This window comes from Podarcis vaucheri (genome assembly GCF_965113315.1).
Source record: "Podarcis vaucheri genome assembly, chromosome: 16".
Lineage (NCBI taxonomy): Eukaryota > Metazoa > Chordata > Lepidosauria > Squamata > Lacertidae > Podarcis > Podarcis vaucheri.
In genome coordinates this window covers 29785416-29810159 of record NC_138754.1, presented here as the reverse complement: position 1 = coordinate 29810159, position 24744 = coordinate 29785416, and the positions used below count along the sequence as shown (strand labels likewise).

General features: G+C 45.8%; 1 protein-coding gene across 1 annotated transcript in view; it reads right to left on the bottom strand.

The window, feature by feature from the left end:
- Positions 1-277: 277 nt before the first annotated feature.
- Positions 278-24744, bottom strand: part of PI4KA (phosphatidylinositol 4-kinase alpha) — a 107042-nt gene continuing 82575 nt past the window's right edge. The window contains exons 36-55 of the mRNA XM_082202973.1: positions 24389-24516; positions 24179-24298; positions 22567-22646; positions 21685-21878; positions 21116-21206; positions 19636-19803; positions 18529-18582; positions 17455-17575; positions 16794-16923; positions 14749-14819; positions 14165-14237; positions 13868-13938; positions 11330-11439; positions 9653-9757; positions 9106-9231; positions 7539-7659; positions 5929-6088; positions 5373-5462; positions 1888-1971; positions 278-1018 (exon numbers count right to left, since the gene is read on the bottom strand). Coding sequence (XP_082059099.1) covers positions 967-1018; positions 1888-1971; positions 5373-5462; positions 5929-6088; positions 7539-7659; positions 9106-9231; positions 9653-9757; positions 11330-11439; positions 13868-13938; positions 14165-14237; positions 14749-14819; positions 16794-16923; positions 17455-17575; positions 18529-18582; positions 19636-19803; positions 21116-21206; positions 21685-21878; positions 22567-22646; positions 24179-24298; positions 24389-24516 — 2149 coding nt within the window. The 3' untranslated portion in view covers positions 278-966. The remainder of the gene's footprint in view (positions 1019-1887; positions 1972-5372; positions 5463-5928; positions 6089-7538; positions 7660-9105; positions 9232-9652; positions 9758-11329; positions 11440-13867; positions 13939-14164; positions 14238-14748; positions 14820-16793; positions 16924-17454; positions 17576-18528; positions 18583-19635; positions 19804-21115; positions 21207-21684; positions 21879-22566; positions 22647-24178; positions 24299-24388; positions 24517-24744) is intronic.

The following is a 24744-nucleotide window of genomic DNA, read 5'->3' as shown; positions in this document are numbered from 1 at the left end:
GCTCCACCCACTTTTGCCTCTGGCCACGCCCACCACGATGCCCCCACCTCCAGACATTGCTCTCCTATCATTCCTGACCTTTGGCCATGGCCTGCAAGCACGACAGCACTTGGATCACCTGCGATTCTCAGCAACCGATGAGACGGTGGAGGCAACCGTTGTGGCTAGTAGCTGCCGATACCTTTGTTCTTCATGAATTTGCCTAATCCTCATGATCTCTAAAGCCGGTTGTTTTTATTATTTTTAAAAAACAAAAACAAACGCTGGAACCGAGACGTAAAGTATCCTAAGGCTTTCATTTTTTTAATTCCTTTTTTTTTAAGATTAAATATATCTTGGATAGAGTTTCTCTCCTTAAAACCACACAAAAGGGGGGAGGAAATACATTCTTCATGTAGGTACGAAATACTGACCGTGGAGCAGGAACCATTTACAGTGCAAAGTACAATATTAACAGAGATGCAGGGCTATCACCACCTACAGACGATTATCATTACAATTTCTACAGCATTCACCAAGAGCAACTTAATGCTTCCTCGCCGCACTGAGCAGCGACTCTAGAGCATTTGACTGCTGCCGGATCCTACAGAGTGGGCGTTTTAATGGAACTTGCTTCCAAAAGCCAAAACAAAACCCCCTGGCAATCGCCACACTCCTCAGGTTTATCGTTTCCTTGCTGAGTTTTACACTCATTTGTAGCTGCGACAGGTTTTTTTAAAATCCGCGACTGCAGCCAGCTGCTGTGTAATCTAGGGACACGGACACCCTGGCGAAGATAAGAGGAACTATTTGAGAGGTGCTGATTGTTACAAGGGTCCTGTAAAACGGGCACACCCACATTCACATGCACACGCACGCAGAGAGGATTGACCGGAGGCAGGACGCAGTGACTTCCAGGAAATCACGTTTCTAGGCTGGAACAACGGAGACAGGGTCGTGGATCCCCCAGGATAACCCCATCTGGGTTCAGTAAGGAATGTCGTTCTGGTAGTACTGGATCATATCGTAGGTCTTACTCCTGGAAAAAAGGTAACAGAAACAGGCGATTCAGAACTGGCCATCTAGGACTAATCTACACCGGTGAGTTATACAGTGGTATCTTGGTTCTCAAACGCCTTGGTACTCAAACAACTTGGAACCAAAACACTGCAAACCCGGAAGTAAGCATTCTGGTTTGCGAACTCTTTTTGGAAGCCGAACATGCTCCGTATTGAGTGTTACACTTCCGATTTGAGTTCCACACTTCCAGTTTGAGTGTTGAACTGAGGTCTGTCTGTTTTTGCTATTTATTTTGCGTTTTTGTGGCTCTTTTTGTGGGTGTGACTGTGTGGAACCCAGTTCAGCTACTGATTGATTGTGTGACTGCAGTACCTTGTTTATTTCTTTCATTTTATGGATCAATGGTCTCAATAGATAGTAAAATTCATGTTAAATTGCTGTTTTAGGGGTTGTTTCTAAAAGTCTGGAACGGATTAATCCGTTTTGCATTGCTTTCTATGGGAAAGTGTGCCTTGGTTTTGGAATGCTTTGGTTTTGGAACGGACTTCCGGAACGGATTAAGTTTGAGAACCAAGGTACCACCACTGTAACGTGAAAAGGGTGTTATAAAAATGTGACACCAGAGGGTGCTGTAGAGCAGCGATCTTTCGCCAATGGAAAATAGCGTGTTTTTAAATAGCGTTTTCCAGATCAGTGGAGATCCAGCCTACTGCGTCAAAGGTACAATTCTCATTCATCGCTCCTCCTGGTTTTGCCTCTGTCTCAAGCCCACGACTGGGATGTGGCCCCTGGAAGGCTGCCCCGAAGCAAATGCGGCCCTTGGGCTGAGAAAGGTTCCCTCGCTAGAGATGGACCAGGAAATAAGCCAGCAGAAATGTAGAGGCCTACCTGTTGCTGAGGAAGCAGCTCTGGATTATCTTGATGATGAAGTTGGCCGCTTCTCTCTCCGTCATGTTGGGGCTGAACCTGTTCCTGTCAAGGAGGAAGCAGAGGAGATCTCAAGAGTTTGGGACTTTGCAGTTTGGAGAAAAGGCAAGTGAGAAGAGACCTAATCATGCATGGGCATGGAGAAAGTGGAGGAAGAAAAGTTATTTCTCCCTCTCACAGAGCACCAGAACTTGTGGATATCCAATGAAGCTGAATGTTGGAAGATTCAGGAGAGATGGGGGGGAAACAGGACTTCTTCAAGCAGCACAAACTATGAAACTCGCTCTCCTAGGAGGCAGTGGTTGCTCCAAATTGAATATGTTCTTACGAGGACAAAAATGTCTCATCTCTTAGTTAGAGCCTCTGATTCTGGCAACGAAGTGAGACACAGGCTGCTCTGTGGAAATCGGGCTGATGCCCGGCAGCTGGATCCTAATCCCATTTATTCTAAAGTCCCATGTTGTTTCACTTCCAGATATGGGAACGATCCAATGCCTACGCTCTTGAATGCTGTGCCACGCTTCGGTCATTCAGTTAATTCACTGCACTTCAGGGATTCAAGTAATCCCATAATGTGGATTCAATACAGTGGTACCTCGGGTTACATACGCTTCAGGTTACAGACTCCGCTAACCCAGAAATAGTGCTTCAGGTTAAGAACTTTGCTTCAGGATGAGAACAGAAATCGGGCTCCGGCAGTGTGGCAGCAGCAGGAGGCCCCATTAGCTAAAGTGGTGCTTCAGGTTAAGAACAGTTTCAGGTTAAGTACGGACCTCTGGAACGAATTAAGGACTTAACCTGAGGTATCACTGTACTGACAATGTATATAGTTGTTTTAAACGTTTTATTTTATGCTTCTTTCTTGAATGCAAGCTTTTGTTTTTGTGAAAATTAATTAAAAAATTATACAAAAAAAATTAAAAAACCACTGCACTTTATGCAACCAGGGCTGCTTTTTTAAAAGGAAAATTTAGAACTGTCATCCCGCCACTCCTTGGTGTGTGGAGTGCCTCAGGGTGCAATTCTCTCCCCGATGCTTTTTAACATCTTTATGCGCCCCCTCGCCCAGCTTGTCCGGAGTTTTGGGCTGGGCTGCCATCAGTATGCCGATGACACCCAACTCTATCTGTTGATGGATGGCATCCTGACTCGGCCCCAGACACACTGACCAGATGCTTGGAAGCTGTGGCTGGATGGTTACGTGGGAGCCGGTTGAAGTTAAATCCTTCGAAGACAGAGGTCCTGTGGCTGGGACGGGGCGATATGGGATCAGGGGGGCAACTCCCATCTCTTGCGGGGGCGCAATTAGTGCCAGCACCGTCCGTTAAGAGTTTGGGTGTAATCTTCGATACCTCCCTCTCTATGGAGGCGCAGATTACAGCTATAACAAAGGCGGCATTTTTCCATCTCCGCCAAGCTAAGCAGTTGGCCCCTTACCTCTCTCGCCCTGACCTAGCCACTGTGATCCACGCGACGGTCACCTCCAGACTGGATTATTGTAACTCGCTCTACGTGGGGCTGCCCTTGAGACTGACCCAGAAACTCCAGCGGGCGCAGAATGCCGCAGCGAGACTCCTTACGGGGTCTTCGCTGCGGGATCACATTCATCCGGTGCTATACCAGCTGCACTGGCTCCCAGTGGAGTACAGGATCAGGTTTAAGGTGCTGGTTTTAACCTTTAAAGCCCTATACGGCCTAGGACCCTCGTATCTACAGGACCGCCTCTCCTGGTATGCCCCACAGAGGAACTTACGGTCCTCTAATAAAAACATCTTGAAGGTCCCAGGCCACAGAGAGGTTAGGCTGGCCTCAACTAGAGCCAGGGCTTTTTCGGCTGCGGCTCCAACCTGGTGGAACGCTCTGTCACAAGAGACAAGGGCCCTGCAGGACTTGACATCTTTCCGCAGGGCCTGCAAGACAGAGCTGTTCCACCAGGCCTTTGGTTAGGGCACAGCCTGACTCCTTCAGCAATCTTTACAATACTTTAGTTTATGGTTGCCATTAATTTTGATTTTAATTAATTCTTATGATGTTTTTATATTGTTGCACTTTTCTAGTGTTGTTAGCCGCCCTGAGCCCGGCTTCGGCTGGGGAGGGCGGGATATAAATAAAAATTTATTATTATTATTATTATTATAACTGCTCAGAGGGGTGTGATTCTAAACTGCACGCCAGGTGTGTGCTGCTCTTTCACACCTGTGCCCTTTTCCTCAGGGATGCTTCCTTGCTCAGAGGACACGCTTCTTGACATTTGGAAGCCTGCGTTAAGAGTAGGAGGAAATCCTCAGAACTGCGAACTTGACAGTATTCTGAGGAGCGCCTTAGGCAGAGGAAGGAAACACAAGGATGCTCGTTCAAGACCCGGGATTCTTGTTCCATCAAGCTCTGCTGAAAGACCAGCTCCATCAGGCCAAATGGATGCTTCTGCCACCCAGGAGCAGCCATTCCACCAGGCTGCCACAGGGGAAGAAATGGGAAGCGGGGCTCATCCCATTCGCTTTGCTGAAAGACCAGCTCCATAAGGTACCTCCAGCCTTTCTGTGCCAGTTGGTCGTTGTAAAAACTATAGGGGATGCAGGTGGCGCTGTTGTGTAAACCACTGAGCCTCTTGGGCTTGCCTATCAAAAGGTCGTCGGTTCGAATCCCCGCCACAGAGTGAGCTCCCGTTGTTTTGTCCCAGCTCCTGCCAACCTAGCAGTTCGAAAGCACGCCAGTGCAAGTAGATAAATCGGTACCACCATGGCAGAAAGGTAAACGCTGTTTCCGTGCGCTCTGGTTTCTGTCAGTGTCCCATTGTGCCAGAAGTGGTTTAGTCCTGCTGGCCACATGACCCAGAAAGCGGTCTGTGGACAAACGCTGGCTCCCTTGGCCTGAAAGCGAGATGAGTGCCGCAACCCCATAGTCGCCTTTGACTGGACTTAACTGTCCAGGGGTCCTTTACCTTACCTTCACCTTTACCTGTAAAAGCTACTACTTAAGAATGGTTCCCAACTTTGCTTTCCCTCCCACTTCCCTCCCTGTCCCCTTCCCCTTGTGCATCGTGTGGGCAGACAATTGTCTTGTTTTAACTGGCTGCATGTAAGCCACTCTGGCGGTCTGTTTGGCTGAAGAGTGGAGCACAAACGCTTCAAATAAATAAATCTTGAGAAGCCCGGACTACACAATTTGCTTTTCATATTGTTATCAGTCACTTTGTACCTCAACTGACAAAATGCAACTTTTGCATGACCCTTATTTTTCGATTTGCCCAAATGTTGTTTCTTGAACAGCAACCTCCCCCCAGACCCGCCTCATGGCTGCCCATTCTGAGTCTGGCTGTGCCCGTTAAGAAAAAGCTCTGCGTGGAATTCAAGGCAGGCTGCAATTCCGGCCCAAACTGGGCCCAGGCCTGCTTAACTTGTGGTTCCAGAGGGCAGCCCCGCCATTAGGAAAGAGGCACGACTTACTTTAACAGTTTGATTGTCTGCCCTCGGAAACAGGGCAGCCCTGTGTCCAGCATCAACGTCACCAGAGAGACCACGGCATCCATGTAAGGCCTGCGCAAGGGGGGGGGGGGAGACATAGACATGGACAGAGAGAGGAGAGGGAATTATTACAGCTTCTCCTGTATCTGAAGAAAGAAAATAAAACCAGAGGGACTCGGTCTGGGGGTGGACCACACCTTATTACTGTAATTAAATCTACACAGCGTAATCATCTCCCGTTTGCTGATGAGGCTGGGTTGCCACCTGCAATCTATCAGCCATAACGAAATTACTGCCACAAAGGCAGCTCCCGCTCCTCTAGGATGGGCAGCTGTGATGCCAACCTCCCCCATCCCGCCACAAGGCAGTTGCAGGAAAGATGAGCTGGCCTTCGGTGTAATTTGGTCATTTTGATGTATTTTTAATCTTTGTTGGAAGCCGCCCAGAGTGGCTGGGGAAACCCAGCCAGATGGGCGGGGTACAAATAATAAGTTATTATTAGGGCTCGAGATTGACTCCAGAGTGCAAGCCTCCTCACCTGACTGCCAGGTACCCCCTGACGCACATCTCCATGAACCACTTGAAAGGCGTGGCCTCCATCTTCCCTCCCATTATCATAACCATCTCGTCGGTCAGCTTGATGTCTGGCTCCCAACCCAGGTTTCCGCCGGGAGAACTCTCAAACATGAAACCAAAGTCTGTGCCAGGGAAGGGGTGGAGGGGGGAGAAGCAAACAAAATACAAGAAGGATCAAACAGGCCCATTCTGCTCCCTCATTCAAAAGTACTAAATGCCTGTGGGTCCAATCGGCAGTGCAGCCACCGGAGGCTATCTATGACTGGGAAAGGAAGGGCAGGGAGAAAAAGAACCCTTTACCACAGCCTCAACCAGAGCCAGGGCCTTTTCAGCACTGGCCCCAACTTGGTGGAACGCTCTGCCTCATGAGACCAGGGCCCTGCGGGATCTGATTTCTTTCTGCAGGGCCTGTAAGACAGAGTTGTTCCGCCTGGCCTTTGGCTTAGAGTCAATTTGATTCCCTCCCCCTCTTTCTTTTTTCCTTTCTCCTCCTGTGAAGAGGCTGCATCTTAATGTTTTAATGTTGTATTTTAGTCTTGTTTTTTAAGTTGTATTTTAATCAACTTGTTTTTATTGTTGGTTGTTAGCCGCCCTGAGCCCAGTCTTGGTTGGGGAGGGCGGGGTATAAATAAAATTTATTATTATTATTATTATTACCCTTTACGCACAAGATACTTTACCACTCAAAATCTCAGCCTCCCCAAGTGCTGCTCCTCCCCCCTCTGAAGTTTGGGGTGTGCGTTTACAACACACGCCCTGAGCCTCATCAGGGGGCATGATTTTCAGCGGGAAAATAGCTGGCAGGGAAAGGGTTAAACATCACCTGCACTCGTCAGTTTTGTCTTGAGGATATAGGCGCCCTAAGTCTCTGCTGGGAGAGAACTCTTTGCCTCTGAAAGTGTGGCCTAAGCATCCTTAGACAAGGACCAATGAAATTTCACATCACACATTAGAAGCCAGAGGGCATTCATAAACAGATGAGCGCCTCTTCTACCAATTGGTTTTATTTATTGATTACATTTATATCCCTTCCTTGAAGGAGCTCCAGACAGCATAGAGTGTTTTTCCCTCCCTTTCGATCCTCACAACAACTCCGCGGAGCGGGTTAGGATGAGAGATGGCGACTAGCTCAAGGCCCCCTTCTGAGTTTCGCAGCCAAGAGACAATTTGAACCCAGGTCTCCTCAGCCCTAGAGTCCTAACCAGCACACCATGAGGTTTTCTGATATTCCAACTATAAGAGAATGGGTGGGGATGTTTGGGAATTTGGGGAGAATGTGGGGAATTTACAACAATAGCTAAACTAAACAATTTTATTAGATTTAAACAGTGAAAACTTACCTGAGGTTGGTAACAGTTTATAATGCTTTGAAACAACATTGCGTAGAATATAAATAACTTGCTTTGGTGTTTAATTTCAGTATATTTCAACGTTACTTACTGCTCTTTCTCTAACTGGATATGTCCTTGCGTAAGAACGTATTTACATGCATTCGTATTGTGCAGAAAAGAATACAATTCTCAATGTCAAAAACAAACAAACAAACAGAACAAAACCAAGGCATGAACTAACCAATATGAATGATGTGTCCATGTTTGTCCAGCATGATGTTGCCATTGTGCCTGTCTTTAATCTGCAACAGGAACAACAGGAGGCTGTAGGCAGCCATGCTGCGGATGAAGTTGTAACGAGCCTGCAAGGATGAATCAAGTGTCGGTAGTGTTAAGATTAAGCAAAGAAAAAGAAATAGAAATTTCAGATCATCACTGAGATACTACAGAGATAATAGGAAGAGTGGGGTCGAAGCCAGTATCTCTGAAACCAATAATTTTGCCAGAGTCTTGCAGCAAACAATTTTACAGGGATGATTAAGTTGACTTTTGCAGAATTTGGGGGCGGAGTGCTTTAATTTTTAACCTCTAAAAAATGACACATTGAAGGAATGGGTTTCCCAAACCCAAAACTGACTGCGCAGGCATTTTTAAACTGCACCAAAATCCCCATTTCTCCTTAGCTAAAATGCATAAACTTTAGCCGTTGAGCAAATGCAAAACAAGAACACAGCTCTCTCCCTTATCAGTTTGACGGCAAGACTGGCCTTGACTTTACCAGTAGAACAGACACAGACATATCTTATGTTCTGACCACAAATGACAGGGAGACCCAAGTCTGGGACTAACGCCAGAGCATGTTCTCGGAAGTAGTGACCTTTTGCTCCAAGATAGGAGTAGGAACAGGAATATCCTTTTATGGTCAGGAGTGCAGGAAGGAAATCCCTTTTATGGTTGAGAGTACCAGAGCAGGAACATATGTGATGTCAACCTTCATACATAGGCTGACGTGGTTGGAAGGAGGGAGAGGGTGCCTGGAGGATATAAATACTGCATGAAACCTGTCATTTCTTTGGACTTGCTGTGGACTAATCACGCAAGTGCCTTCTGCTATCTGGAGAGCAGAATAAACTCTTTCTTTGAACCAACTCGGTGTCATTTTGACTTCCTTCCTCCTGTCCCAGAGCAACGCAGACCCAATCAGTGAACTCCAATAAGGCTACAACATGTGTGGCCCTTGGGGTGCTGCTGAACTGCATCCCAGGCCGTTATTATATGGGCTGGTTGCTTGGTTTTACTTATATGCCACTTTCCCACAACGAGCTGTGCCAAAAGTAGCTTATGGCAAACATCCAAAACGTAAAAACAGAGGATACTGGAAATGCAAACATATCAAACACAGAACATGCCAGTAAATTCAAAGTGACAAAAACCAACAATTTAGCAAATACAGAATAAATTCATTCTTATGGGAAAAAACCCTCACCAAATCTAGCCCTAGGTACATAAATATAAAGCAAAAACGAAAGTTAAATAAAGTTTCTGGTACTAGTCTTGCTGTACTCCAAAGAGCCTGGCTTGAATATAGTTCAGAGCGGAAGGGTAGAATACATACAGCCAGTTCCCATATCCTTACTCTAGAGGAGGCTGATAGCAGCAAAATGCAAATGTGAGGGAGAGCAAATCTCTTCCTAAACCTCCTGAGAGTACAAGCTGCTGGTACAGGTCTTATTGCAGGCTGGGGGTGGAGGAGGGGTGTTGTTAAATCACTACCACAACCAAGTCTGACTCAGCATCGGGCAGAATACCTTTTGGAAAGCCAAGGTTGATTCATCTCCGTACTGCCTTGTAAAGTAGTCGTACATCCCAAAGTCTGTCTGCCTGCCCAGCTGGTCACGGGATGTACAATCAGGAATGCATTCGATGACGCCACACTAGGAGAAGAAAGCAGAAAGATTAATGACCACAACTCATGGACCTTGCCGTTACAGCAAGGCTCATTTTTTAAAAATAACGTTGCCGGTATGTGCTAGGTGCTGCACATCGTATAGAAATACAATACAATAAAAGGTCAGGGACACATTTTAGAATAGGCAGGCAGAACCCTTGGCCCTCCGGCTGACGCCAAACTACAACTCCCATCATCCATGCTTGCTGGCACTGATGGGAGTTATGGTTGTGCAGCCCCCTATAGAGGACCGCTTGGAGGCCGCAAGAGGAAAAGGAGGTTTGTCAGAGAAAAACACTCACATCGTTAGAGATACATGGGATTTCGAAAAGGAGTGGCGAGTTGCCCCTTCCCAGGGGCACTAAATCCTGTCTTTCCATTTGAAGAGTCAGTAAGTAAATACTCACCCCTGGGGCTGTGGCCACTACTCTGTACGGAAACACATACAGGTCTAGACCCACCAGCTGAAAGATGTTCTTGAAGAGGTCAATGATTTGCAACGCCAGCATGTCCTGTTTAGCAACACATGGAAGACATGTTAGGAGGAAACTAAATCAGATTCAGCAGAGGCAAACAGAGGCAAGCAAGTGGATTTGAAACGGATTTGGCCAAAGGAGGCAGGGAATTTTGTAAGCCCAATGGCTGGAGCACGTCCACTTAATCTCAACAGTGTGCTTCAAAGCATAGCCTTAGAGCTAGAACATGCCTTGCTTATGCCACGAGAGAGGATGGCTCCCTGGGCTTTTTCGCCATCTTTCTTTGCTGCAGGCTTTAAGTTGGCTCACTTGCAGAAGGCTCCTATTAAGCATAGGAAGCTGCCTCATACACAGCCAAACAACTGGTCCATCTAGCTAAGCAGTGTCTATATCAGGGCAGCCCAAGTTTTCATAGCAGCTGGGCCACATGAGCACTTTGACATGGAACCCGCGGGCTACACATGGTCTTGTCACACTGGGGGTGGGGGTGGGGAGTGAGGTCAAAATGTGACACACCCAGCCCTTGCGCCACCTTCCCATAGCCACCTAAGCGAGGCACCGGGATCTGGCAAAGGAGGCATGAGGCTCTGGCAGGATCCTAGAGCCCACCCACCTCCTTCCCAAAGCTGAGAGAGCTTTGGGAAGGAGGTGGGACCTGCCAGACTGAAGTCCCAGCACCTCCTTGCCCAGCTCTGGGAAGGAAGCACAAGGGCTGCAGGTGTCAAATGTTGTCAACAGTTGCCGAAAAGGGCTTCGAGGGCCGCACATGGCCCTCAGGCCATGCGTTGGGACCACTTTGGTCTATATTGGCTGGCTGCCATGGGTGGGGGCTTTCAGACAGGGGGCGTTCCCAGCTCTACCACAGCAGCCCTTGTGCTTCCTTCCTGTATGCTGCAGCCCTGGCCCCTTCATGTCTCACCTGATCACCACTGATTACTGCACAGTGAGCCACCTTGAAAACTCTTTTTGAAAAAGATAGGGAGAAAAATCTTACCGATAAAAATAAATAAATAGCTCAGATATCGCTGCTTGCAATAAATTCTGAAGTTGTTATCCAACTGAGTAAGAGTTACTCAGAGTAACAGCCTATATACGCAATGGGGCAGCAGGTATGTGGTTTTTTTCCGCTCTCGGAAGAAAGCAAAAAAAGAGAGAAAAGAAGTAGTAACGGTAAAGGGACCCCTGACCATTAGGTCCAGTTGTGGCCAACTCTGGGGTTACGGTGCTCATCTCGCTTTATTGGCCGAGGGAGCCGGCATACAGTTTCCGGGTCATGTGGCCAGCATGACTAAGTCGCTTCTGGCGAACCAGAGCAGCGCACGGAAACGCCGTTTACCTTCCCGCCGGAGTGGTACCTATTTATCTACTTGCACTTTGGTGTGCTTTCGAACTGCTAGGTTGGCAGGAGCTGGGATAGAGCAACGGGAGCTCACCCCGTCGCAGGGATTTGAACCGCCGACCTTCTGATCGGCAAGTCCTAGGCTCTGTGGTTTAACCCACAGCGCCACCCACTCTCGGAAGAAAGCCAAAAAAAAAAAAAAGGATGTGCGCTTATTACTGCCACAGTTCAACTGGTTGTTGCTGAGAAAGGGCTTGCGGCCTCCTTACCTGTCTGCAGTCATCGCCCACTTTGAAGATGGCTGCCTGCCAGCAAATCTTCTTGCTCTCCACCCCATCTTCTCCGCTTTCGTCTATGGAGTCCGAACGACAGCGCAGACCTGGAAAGAGGGTGAAATCCAAGTAAAACCAAATGCAGTTTCAATGGGGAGAAGAAATGCTGGCACTCCATGCAAGCTTGCCAAGAGAAGGAGACAACTAAATAACAAAAAACACTTCCCCTTTAGCAGTAATACTAAAGAGACTCTCCTGAAAGGAACCCGGCCTCCAAGAATAATGGCAAGTACTGTAGCTTTAATCGTAGAATCATAGTTAGAAGGGACCCCAGGGGTCATCTAGTCCAACCCCTGCAATGCAGGAATCTCAGCTTAAAGCATCCATGACAGATAGCCATCCAGCCTCTGTTTAAAAACCTCCAAGGAAGGAGAGACCACAACCTCTCGCGGGAGTCTGTTCCACTGCTGAACAGCTCTTAGAATTTTTCCGAGACCAGGGAAAAGAGACGGCGGAAGAAGATTGGAAGAAATTTAAGAACTATCTTAAGAAACATTGCAAAATCAATGTGTGCTAGAATGATGCGGCTTTAGAAATCAAATGGAGTACAGCTGTAAAGATTAAGTTAAAAGAAATGAAAGGTTGACAATTAGATAAAATTAAGGGTGAGGATTTGCTGAACTAAATATTTAAAATGGGAATGCAGAAAGGGGAGGTATGAGGAGGTCGGTGAAGTAAGCTTTAAGAAAATAAGGTTCTGAAATTATACTTGTTCTTTTTTTTGTTTGTGTTTGTGTGTATTGTTTTGTTTGATATAATTTGTAAAACTTCAATAAATATCTTTTTTTAAAAAATAGAATTTCCCCCCCAAGTGTTTAGTCAGAATCTCCTTTCTTGCAACTTGAAGCCACTGGTTTGAGTCCTACCCTCCAGAGCAGAAGAAATCAAGCATGCTCCCTCCTCCATGTGACAGACCTTAATATATTTGAAGATGGCTAGCATACCTCCTCAGTCTCCTCTTTTCAAGCCTAAACATACCCTGCTCCTTCAAGCACTCCTCATAAAGCTTAGTCCCCAGACTCCTGGTCATCTTGGTTGCCCTCCTCTGCACACATTCCAGCTCGTCAACATCCTTCTTAAATTGTGGTGCCCAGAATTGGACACAGTATTCCAAGTTTGGTCTGACCAAGGCAGAATAGAGTGGTACTATGACTTCCCTCGAACTGGACACTATATTTCTGTTGATGCAGCCTAGAATAGTATTATCTTTTTTTTTCTTTGCTGCTGCTGCATCACGCTGTTGCCTCATGTTAAGCTTGTGTTCCACCAAGACCCCTAAATCCTTTTCACATGTACTGCTAGTAAGCCAGGCGCCCCCCACCCTTATTTGTGCATCTGGTTTTTCCTACCTAATGCGTAGGATGATATTTTTGGATATGATCTTTAAAATATTATTTCTCCTTCCCTTAAAAAATAATAATCATTTGTTTCTGAGTTTCCTAGTGGAATGGTTCTGTTGCTGTTTTTTTATTGTATTTTGTATACTGAATGTACTATAGATAAATAGCTAGCCAGCCAGAAGGAGGAGGATTGGAAGACAAAGCTAACTTGAGCTGGCTCTGCTGGTCATTGGCTCTGGCGCCACCTACTGTCGGCCTCCCCTGTCTTTCACCCAACCAGCCGCAATGGGCACCAGCCACCATTGAAAGAGAGGAGAGGCAACTGAGGAGCTATGCCATGTTCCACAGGAGGTAAAAGCAATCCCAGCAAGCCACCTTGGGGATCTTTCTGGATCAGAAGGTCAGACAGGAACCAAATGAGTAGAATAAAGGAATACGTAGAAAGTTTCACACAACAGAAATGAGGAGGCTCAAGGGAATGGATATACAATTATTTCCTCTGCAGGTGGCGCTGTGGTCTAAACCACTGAGCCTAGGGCTTGCCGACTGGAAGGTCAGCAGTTTGAATCCCCAGGACGGGGTGAGCTCCCGCTGCTCAGTCCCAGCTCCTGCACACCTAGCAGTTCAAAAGCACGTCAAAGTGCAAGTAGGTAAATAGGTACCACTTCGGCAGGAAGGTAAACGTCGTTTCCATGCACTGCTCTGGTTCGCCAGAAGCGGCTTAGTCATGCTGGCCACATGACCCGGAAAAACTGTCTGTGAACAAACGCCTGCTCCCTCAGCCTAAAGAGTGAGATGAGCGTGCAACCCCAGAGTCGTCCGCGACTGGACCTAACGGTCAGGGGTACCTTTACCTTTAGACACACAGTGAGGTCATAGGGTCTAGGGGACTGTGCCAAAGGCTTCATGGAAAAGGTTGATCTTACTGACTATAACAATCACTTCCTTATAACTCACAGGGACTCAATATGAAAAGCACATGGAATACATCCATGTCAATTATATTCCTCTTCAAGGGGAAGCCAAGGATTGTTATATTTCAGCTAAAATACAGGGAACGGGGGGAAATCACTGCAGGAAACTCTAATGCAAATAGGGACAAGCATCATATGTACTGGGAAGCTACTGTACTGACCTTCTTTTTCGAGTTCGCTGACTCCGCACCGCTTCACCTTAAACTTGGCCAAGTAAGGTGCTTTGGCAGCGCTGGAAGGACATTAAGAGTAGGAAAAGTGAATAATAATACAGAATGGAAATGGGCCAGCTGTGGTTGGACTGCAGCCCCTTGACCATTGGCCATGTTGGCTGCAAGGGATGATGGAAGCTGTAATCCACAGACACCCCCCACCCCTGGGTTTAGAAGGGGAAGGGAATCCCAAGTCTTTATTACTGGAGGCAAACTGAGCAGAGGAAGAAAACAAGGCTACCATACCTTTGCATCGGAGTTCCTGACTTGTAGTCGATGTCCAAGACAATTGCTTCGGGGTTGCTGGGCAGATAACAACCTGTCCAAGAGAAAGAGAATTCCCCGGTAAATCAACTTGACGCCGCCATGTTGGTGCGATAATGAACTCAACCAGTCATTCCTCTTATCGCTTTGCACATTGGTCCAGGAATTAGTGTCTGAAACAATGTGGCTATCACATTCAGATCACAGCCTGCAGCCTTTGGAAGAAAGCCAAGCTCTTCCGCAGAAGGAAATTTAATTCCCATGGACACACACACACACACACACGGCAATTTGTTTGCCAGTGGTATAATTACTTGGAAAAATGGTTAGCTACTCTTTCTCACTAACAGCTAGCAAGCATTGCGAAATGCTGCTTGGTTGACTGGCATGTGGGATAAAGATGGAGTAATGTGGGAGGGGTGTGTGTGCGTATTTCAGCTATGGTTTATTTATTTCGGCTGAAAAAGCTCCATGGGCAGCTCACACAAGATCAATAAAAACAAAATGGTTCCTGTGCGTCGATGCCAAAAGAAAAGAAATTTTATAATAATTGTTCATTTCCTTACCGGGCTGCACTTTCACCTCGGACAAAGCACTCAAACAAGCCTTTTTCCTTTCGTCACCTTTAGGGTAAGGCCTACGGAGGGGGGAGAAGAAGAAGAAGAAGAAGAAGAAGAAGAAGAAGAAGAAGAAGAAGAAGAAGAAGATTGTGTTTGAACCTGAATGAGGAAATCTGCCACACAAGCACTTGGAGAGTCTGATAGCAGAAAAGGTGAGGGCTGGAACCGGCTGATCCTGTGAGTGTGTTTTGTCTGCTGTATCCAAGCTCAGAGGTATAAAAAGCCTATAGCTTGGCTCCAGGAGACAGCACAAGGACTTCCGTCTTGAGGCTACTGGCCACTGGCTGGAAGCCACTTTTCAGACCCAGGAATTCAGACAACAATGAGGGTGGTGATGCAGTTTTACCACACACCAAACAGACTTAAACTGGACCAATAATTTTGTCACCTGAAGATAAGTTTGGGTCTACAGAAAGAGTTTTACTTTTGCAAAACATGTCATTGCCCAGATTCAGGTAGGTAGTTATGTTGATCTGACGCAGTCAAAATAAATTTTAAAAATTGTCCAGTAGCACCTTAGAGACCAAGTAAGTTTGTTCTGGGTATAAGCTTTTGTGTGCATGCACACTTCTTCAGATACAGTGGTGCCCCGCAAGACGAATGCCTCGCAAGACGAAAAACTCGCTAGACGAAAGGGTTTTTCGGTTTTGCGTTGCTTCGCTAGACGAATTTCCCTATGGGCTTGCTTTGCAAGACGAAAACGTCTTGCGCTTTTTTCTTAAAGCCGCTTGAAGAGGCGCAGTTGCGACGGACCGTGCTTCGCAAGACAAAAAACATCGCAAGATGAAAAGACTCGTGGAACGAATTATTTTCGTCTTGCGAGGCACCACTGTACCTGAAGAAGTTACTGTTATTGTCATCTGAAGAAGTGTGCATGCACACGAAAGCTTATACCCAGAACAAACTTACTTGGTCTCTAAGGTGCTACTGGACAATTATTATTATTTATTTATGTCATTGCCCAATGAGAGCGGATGCTCAATAAAAGTGTCTGGGGTTTCCACCCAGAGCCAGAAGTAAACAGCAGGTATTTTTGTGCTTCAAAAGAGTCGGCTCTCAAGGTTCAGGAGACTTTCCGTCATGCAATCAAGTTAAAAGGTTATTCTTGGCCATGTCACCGTTTGGGGAATTAAGATAAAAGAGCTCTTGGTCAAACGGCTAAACCACAAAAACATCATGCAAAGAGAACCAATGGCTCAAGTTTAAACATACTGGGCAGGCAAATCTTAAATGCAAATATAGATATATCTATTTACTATACAGATTACAGACCTGACAATGCAATCTTGTATAACTAGCTCGTAGTTGTATTTCGATTATGCCAATTTCCGTTTTTCATACATTACTACAAATGCAAAGTCTTCAGCAGAATAAAGTTTATAACCCAGCATGACAGTGATCACAGAATGTGGAAGGGACCCCAAGCAATGCAGGAAAAGCAGGAATATCAACACACAGCCCCCCCCCATCCAATTTGAAACAAACCAGACCCTGCATAGCTCTGCAAATATGCTAGCAGTTTTATTGCTATTATGATTATGATTATTATTATTGATGAGACTTGTTAGTAGCTTGTGACAGAGAGGTCTTAAAAGCAATTTGCAACGTATTTAGAAACATAAACCTAAATACGTTATAATATTCACACATTCAAACAAAAACACATTATATAGCCATAAGCAGGTTTTTACCAGTAATATTTTAAGCAGAGAGAAAAATTATTTTAATTAACTTATTTGTATAAATAAATTATACACCTCCCTCTCATAAGATACATACCGGGGAAGTGGGGTTACAGCAACATAAAAAACCCATTAAATTTTTATCCAAAATCAGAGGTACCAACTCATGGGGGCCAAGCTGTTTGGGGGGGCATATCTTTTGGGGAGACCGCCCCCCCAAGGTTGAGGGGGTGGAGGAGATTCAGGCCCCAGGCAGAGCAATCATGACCACTAATTGTCTGCACAATCTTCTGAGCGTCTATTACTTACTTGATGATGGCTGAAACGTTGGTGATTTTATTGAAGAAATCAAATTCACGTTGATAAAACTCCTTTGCTGGCCCAGATAATGAGCCCGTTATTTCCTCAACCAGCTGCTCCAGCAGTTCCCCGATGTCAGCTGCGTGAAGAGTCAAGTAAAGAAAGGAACACGAGACACTAAGAGCTACGTTCTCCAAAACCGCTTCACAATAAATGTGCTTTCCGAGGAGTAAAAACATTGGGAACGAGCCGGGCGAAAGTTCAGCACACCAAAATCCTATTTAATTGGGCAGGGTGGGGCCGTGAGTAGAAATGCATGTCCTCAACTTCTGCGCTGAAGACTACTTGATAGCCACAAATGCCCTCAGCCAGACTGGGTGGACTCATACGCTCATCAGCAAGGTGGTGGGGTTTTTTTTGAAAAATGACATTTGGGTAATGGGAACTTTGGCGGAGGGCTTAAAATGGTGCCACCACAAGCTTCATAACCCGAGGAACTTGGAAAGCAGAGATAAGGGAGCTGTGGCTCTATGTATATGCTTGGACCCCAGCTCCCATCAGCTTGGTGGATGATGATGGAATGATGGGAGTTGTGGTCCCATCATCACGTGGAGGTCAAAGGGCTCCCACCCCTGATATCGGGAAACGGCCCAAGGTATAAAGCACTTACGGTCTTTCTGATGCCCCTCTTCATCCAAGAAGATGTTTGTTTTCATATTCCAAATGAACTGGTGAGCCAGCAGCTGGGATTTGGCGGCTGCCCACAAGATGTACTCCCTCACGTAGCCCATCTGAGAAAAAGCGAGGAGTCCCGTTACCCAGAGGATTTCCCCCAAGAGGTAGCATTTTGGGACTGAAATATGAACGGGGCCTAATGGAAACTGTTGCTTCTAACAGTTTGACTTCGCTCCCAAAGGAACACTCCTCCACCGTCTCCCGAGACAGACAGATGCCAACAATAACAGACAACCCACTCACACATGAATCCATCCGCCTGTTAAGACCTTATTCTGGCCTCCCGCAACCCAGATCCTTCCAGATGCTGTTGGTCTAGGATTCTATGACTACGCTTACTGTGTTTTAATGAGGATTGCTTTGTCGCACATTTTAAATTACGGCTATTTTTATTCTAACGCTTGTGCAATTGAGTGGTATCTTAGTTCTCGAACTTAATCCGTTCTGGGAGTCCGTCCGACGCCCGAAACTGTTCAAAAACCAAGGCGCGGCTTCCAATTGGCTGAAGGAGCTTCCTGCACTCAATCGGAAGCTGTGTAAGCCACTTTCAACGTTCAGCTTCCGAAAAACATTCGCAAACCGGAACACTTACTTCCGGGTTTGCGGCGTTCAGGAGCTGATTTGTTCGACAACTAAGCCGTTTGGGAGCCAAGGTACCACTGTGCTTCTAAATTGCTTAGAAGTCTGTTTCAGCATTAAACAGGATACGCATTAAACAATTCCTTCTACATCTCTGGAACTCTCTTCCAGAAGGGATACCTGTGCTCCTATCCACTTTTTAAACAAGCCTTAGAAATATTTGTTTCATTCTGACTTCTGTTGAAGTGTTGCATGGTGGGTTTTGAGACTGCTGTTTTTAAATTTGGAATTGGATTGTTTTTCTGTACTTTTATGTTGCTGGAACCAGGGTTTGCAAGCTGCCTTGGGAGGGGGCTTTTGTCCTGAAAGGTGGCCGATGCATTCCTTAAAACAAAGATTCCTGGCTTGTTCAGTACTTGTGCAGCCTTACCTTATCGTATCGAAGTGCCTGCACGATCTGTGGAATGTAAAATAAAATGGCATCCTGGGAGGTGTGAATAGGGAAAGAGAGAAAAGAAGAAAGAGAAAAGCAGTTAGGATTTGCTTCTTCTCAAGTTAGGGAAGGAAAATAAATTTCTCTTGAAAGAGCAAACGCATTTAACCTAATCCTGGCTTCAGAAACAGATTGCTCCCTTACTCTCACAACAGTGCTTGGAATATTACTGACAACTACCCATTGGCCCCCACCTTAAAGAAATGCTCCCTTTGAAACAAACAGAGATGTGGTACTAATTTTCCCCAACCTGATGCTGTCAAGGGCCACCACATAAGATTTCAAACGAAAATATTGTTCCAGTTTGTGCATCACAGTAACGCTAATAGATCAGGGCAGTCCTGCTCCTCCCCTCTAGCACACAAAGACTGTGGGAATGTTCTGGGGCGCAGGAGAGGATATATTGACTAATTATATCCTTATCCAACTTGTGCTAACAATTTCCCAAAATATCAGCAGAGTTTATAGACATTCCCCTTTAAGTTCGCAACGGTAACGCTTGCACAGGTTCGCTAGAACCTCTATAATAATTACTCTGGTAATTTTCCCTTTGTTCCCTCTTAAAATACAAGACACAACACAGTCTTTATAAAAGTATAAAAGAGTTCACTCACGTTCTGTTCACAATATGATCCCAGAAGGCAGACAGGCTTAAAAAGGTTACATACATTTAGGATCTATCTTGTAGCAAGATAGTCCTTTCCTCCTCTCTTGGCTGAGAGCCAAGAGAGCATCTTTAGATGCTTCCTCATCAAAGGAAAATGGCAGAGAGAGAGAGATGGCTGCCTGCCCTGTGCTTTTGTCATTACCTGCACAGGTGAGGCCACACCCACCTCTGGTCACATGCGGAGGAAGTCCGTCCCCAGGAAGTTTACCTGCTTGCTGGACAGACATCCCTCCCCATGTTCTAACATGTACACTCTAGGAATGTTGTCATTGACTGCTCCTGTGTTTACATCCCACAAAGACAACAAACCAAAATCCCTCATTTTGCACAAATGAGTTCTAAGAGCGACCTGTAAAAAAAAGGGCTGGGTTTCTTACCGGAGGGAAAGAACGAAGGACTTTAACTCCATACTGAGCTGTCAAAGGATGAGGAGGATACATGCTGGAAAAATAAGAAAGGCCCGTTGGAGGGTCTGTCGGCGTCCAGCAAAGGATGTGGCTCAGCTCAGGGGCGTCTGCATCTATCGTGTGCCACGTGACGAGGTACTGAAAGCAGAAAGGGGGGGGGGGGAATAATGAACCAAAAAGCCAAGATGGGAGTGAGTCACTCAAGTGGTCAAACTAGAGAAGGACCACTGGAAAGAAGGAAGATTGAAGAATGCTGTACCTTTCTGCTACTCATTTAAACACCATTTGTTTGCTTGTTTGTTAAATTTAGATACTGCCCTTCATCTGAGGAACACTGGGGTGGTTTACAGTATAAAAGCACAAAAATACATAACAAACAAAAATGCATAACAAACAAAACTATGCCCCCGGCCCCACAGATTGTTTAATCAGTCCAGTGGCGTAGCGTGGGTTGTCAGCACCCGGGCAAGGCAAGTAATTTGTACCCCCTAACCCGTGGATTTGCGCCCCCTAACCCTAACCCCCAGATGTTGCGCCCGGTGTGGCCTGCCTCCCCTGCACCCCCCACGCTATGCCACTGAATCAGTCCAAGGCCTGGGAGAACAGGAATGTTTTCACCTGGCACCTAAAGCGAAGGCACCAGGCGAGCCTCCCTGGGGGAAAGCATTCTACAAACAAGGAACTACCACAGAAAAGGCCCATTCTCACCATCCACAAGTTTAAGCCTCATAGTTACAAAAGCCAGTATGCTGCACCTTTGCGATTTTGAAAAAATGAAAGAAATTCTTGGGACCAAACAAGCTGCAAAAGGACAGCCGTTGCTTCTGTGTCTGCCCCGTTCACATGAGAAGAGGGACCGGAATCTGATTACAGTGGTACCTCGGGTTAAGTACTTAATTCGTTCCGGAAGTCTGTACTTAACCTGAAACTGTTCTTAACCTGAAGCACCACTTTAGCTAATGGGGCCTCCTGCTGCTGCTGCGCCGCCGGAGCCCAATTTCTGTTCTCATCCTGAAGCAAAGTTCTTAACCTGAAGGACTATTTCTGGGTTAGCAGAGTCTGTAACCTGAAGCGTATGTAACCTGAAGCGTATGTAACCCGAGGTACCACTGTATTTATTTTTACATGGCACAGAATTTGCTCCGTGTCAGACGTTTTGACCACCGCACATTCCCCCAAAGGCCCCCATAGGGTGAGGACCCCTGGCATAGCCTGAAGGGTCATGATCCAGCAAGCTTGATTAAGATAAGCAAGATGCTGGCCCTGTAGTCCAAAACATCCAGAGGCATCCAGCTCAAGGAAGGCTAGATGATGCTACAGCATCCAGGAAAATGATGCCTTATCACTTTGGGCCTAATACAAGCAGCATCTTCAGAGCAGCAAACATGTTCCTCGTGGTGTTCGTAAGCATTAGGTTACAGGCGCAGCCAGAACAAGCACAGACATTTACCTTTATTGCTTCTGGCACATCGCTAACTGCTCCTGGGTCCAAGCGGACGAGACGAGTCACTTCCATTCCGATGGCTTCTGTGTTTTTAAACCTAAGAGCAACAAGCAGTTTGAACGGATTACTGGGACACAGTGAACACGATGCGGTCCCTTCTCCCTACTTGTCATCAGGAGGTGGTAGAAACGTCATTTGGTACTGCAGCTTTGGCCCAAAGGAGTTGGCCTTTAGAACAAAGGATGGATTGGCCAAGTAGAGGCCTAGTAGTTCTCATTGAGATGGTCAACCTAGGTTAGGTTTGAGGTGCTTGTATTGGTGTGCAAAGCCATATACAGTTGGGATCGGGATAACTCAAAGATAGTCTCGTGGCCAACTGATCGCTACATTCTGCAGGAGGGCATATTGCAGCCAGCATATTATCAAGAGGTCCATTTCACATGATGCCAAAATCAGACGGGCCCAGATATCTCACAAGGCTCGCGGCAACTTCAAAAGGTCCAAGTAGCAAGGTCACCGCCCTGAAAAGAAGAGTGGAATGAAGTCTCATCTCCTCCTTAAACAGGGACTCTCACCTGGTGGGAAGCTGGACGGCCAGGTAAGGCGAAATACTCCACGCCAAATTGACGTTATCTTTCCACTGCTTCTCACTCAGGCTGACGTACTTTGACCTCCAGTTCGCAACGCTATTCTCCCCAGTCTGATCCAGCTCCAGCTCCGGGGATGAGAGAGGATTGTACCATGTAATGAGACGTTCGATCTCAGTAGCCTTTAGAGGGGAAAATAAATAAATAAAAGGAGAGAAAACAAAGTTCTGTCAGATCAAAGATGAAACATCGTTCATATAGTATGCATGCATTGCGTGGACGGACCACAGCTCTGTGGCAGGACAGCTGCTTTCCATGCAGAAGATTCCAGGTCCAATTCACGACATCTCCAATTCAAATAATCATGTTGCAAGGTGATGGGAAAGACCCCTTATAGCAGGCTTCCTCAAACTCGGCCCTCCAGATGTTTTTGGCCTACAACTCCCATGATCCCTAGCTAGCAGGACCATTGGTCAGGGATGATGGGAATTGTGGTCTCAAAACATCTGGAGGGCGGAGTTTGAGGAAGCCTGCCTTAGAGAGACCCTGGAAAGCTGCTGTCAGATGGAGGAGACTAGACTAGACTAGATTGGGGTAGCCAAGTTGGTGTTCTCCACATGCTGTTGAACTACAACTCCCATCAGCCCCAGCCAGCATTGAGGGAGGCATGATGGGAGTTCTGGCCCAGCAACCTCTGGACTTTACCATATTGTCTGCCCGTAGGCTAGATGGACAAACAGTCTGGCCTGGAACAGAACAGCTTCCTGCGTTTTCCTTCACTACCTTAACTCAACTCTTGCTTACCTTACTGGTGGCTAACAAACGTGTATAAGCCAAATCCACTCTACTGAAAAAGTAAAAGCAGCTTACCAGCAGCGACAACAGCAACGTTCTCCTTTTCATGTAGTACTTGTGAAGCTGGGTACCTCGATTGGTCTTCTTGGACATTCCTTAAAAAGAACACAGTGAGCTTTCTCAAGACTCTTTTCATATCTTCTTGCTCTGTAAGGGTTTCTGATGGCGGACCAATTCCATGCAAAACCACTGTGGACACTGGTTTTCAGCGCTGTGCTATTTTAGTGCCTTTCATGAGGCAGCAGACTATTTCAGACTCTTGCCCGAAATCCTAGAGAGCGACTGCTGATCACCATAGACAATGCTGAACAACATGGCTTTGGGCTTCCTATCACATATAAGTGCAGCATCGTGGAACTGCTATGCATGGGGGACACACAGCTTTGACTACAGAATTGAGAAGTCCTTGAAATAATCATCATATGCTGAAGAAACAACTCTTTACACTGGCCATTGCCCCCTCAGATGTGTATTTTGTATGACCCCACCTATTCTCTTGACTGTAAATTTGTTTTAACTATTTGAATATGGTACTTTCAAAGTGTTATAACTCGCCCTGGGACTGTAGAGTGAAGCACAGAGAAGAAATCTTATTAATAATGATAAAGATGATGCATTCTCTGCATTTAGAGATGCACAGACCAGGAAAGTAAAACGGTTGGATTTGAAACCTTGCTTTCAGCTCTTGCCGAGGTCAATACGTTGTGCAAGTTCTTGCAACAACAACAACCCTTGAAACTGGGTCATATATATATATAAATTAAAAACACAGAACACAGGCTTCTTATAAAAAAGGCCCAATCCGCGACCAGAAAGAAGAGGAATATCAAGAAGATTGGAAGAAATTTAAAGATTATTTGAATAAATATTGTAATATTAAAGATTAGTAGTTACTTGAAAGTACTAAATAGGCCTAGGATTAAATTAGGATTAAAAAATAAATGAGACATAGAATGTTAAGAAAAGTTAAGAAATCTGATTATAATCGGAATACTGTTTTTTGAATAATGATATTGGAAAACTGCTACATTCAGTTACAAGGAAATTCAGATGGAAGAGATTAGAGGAAGTCAAGTAATATGTTTATGAAGTTGGAAGCTAATTAATTTTTATTGTTTATGTGTTTGTGGTTATATTTTTGGTTATCACTTGTTATATTTGTTTTATTTTTATTTTATTTTTTGTTGCATTGGTTTTATAGTATGTGTTATATCTGTTTGAAACTTAATAAATTTTATTGGGGGGGGGGAATAAATAAATAAAAAAGGCCTCAGGTTCAATTTTCTGCATTGCCGCTAAAAACAACCTTAAACAGTGCTAAAAACAACCTTAAGCTTGCAGACTGTTGTCGGCCGAAACCTGTAATACTAGGCCAATGTAGCATAATAGCTACGGGGTCACACCAAGACTGGAGAGATCCTGCGTCAAGGCTCACTCAGCCATGAAAACTCACAGGGTGAACTTGAACAAGTCATTCTGTCTAGACCGCACAATCCTCTAAAGGTTTTGCAGAGAATCAAATGATTATGTGTGTCCCTTTGTTCTCCTTTAGGGGATGGGAGTATAAAACATAAATTAAGAAGAGTTTAGCAGGGCTCAGGATAAGGAAGTGTCATGTGAGACAGACCTGATTTTTTGGAGATCGTTGACATGCCGCTGGACAAAGGGTATGTATTTATCCATCCCTGGGTGGCTTGCTGCCGAGACCCAACAGTGATGTCCAAGTTGCTCCGTGTATCTTGATTATCTAAAAAGAAAAGGAAGTGTCCCGTCACCGAACCAGACAACTGAAAAAGGGAAAGGAAAGTTGTTTTATCCTTTCTTATCTAAGGCTCACCGGGAGGAACAAGCTGGCTGGCTGTCAAATATTTCTTGTCAGAGAACATGGCAGTCCAAAACTTGATTAGGATGATGATATCCTCGCGCAGCCTCTTTTCCCCTTGGGTTGGACACTTCGGAGCAGAGCTTAAACACACAAAGCATAAATTAGAAGAGTGCAGGTGCTTCAGGTAAGAAACAATGGCCTGTGTAATGGGAATTGGGGTTGCTTGTGCGTAAACTGCAAACTGCTCCAAGCTGGTTGTATAGCTAAACCTTTCCTGGTTTGACAGCCCTTACAACGCGACTGTCTCAGTCACTGGCAGAATCCGTGAGTGGGTGTTTCCTAAACTTCTTCCAACATAAAAATTCCTT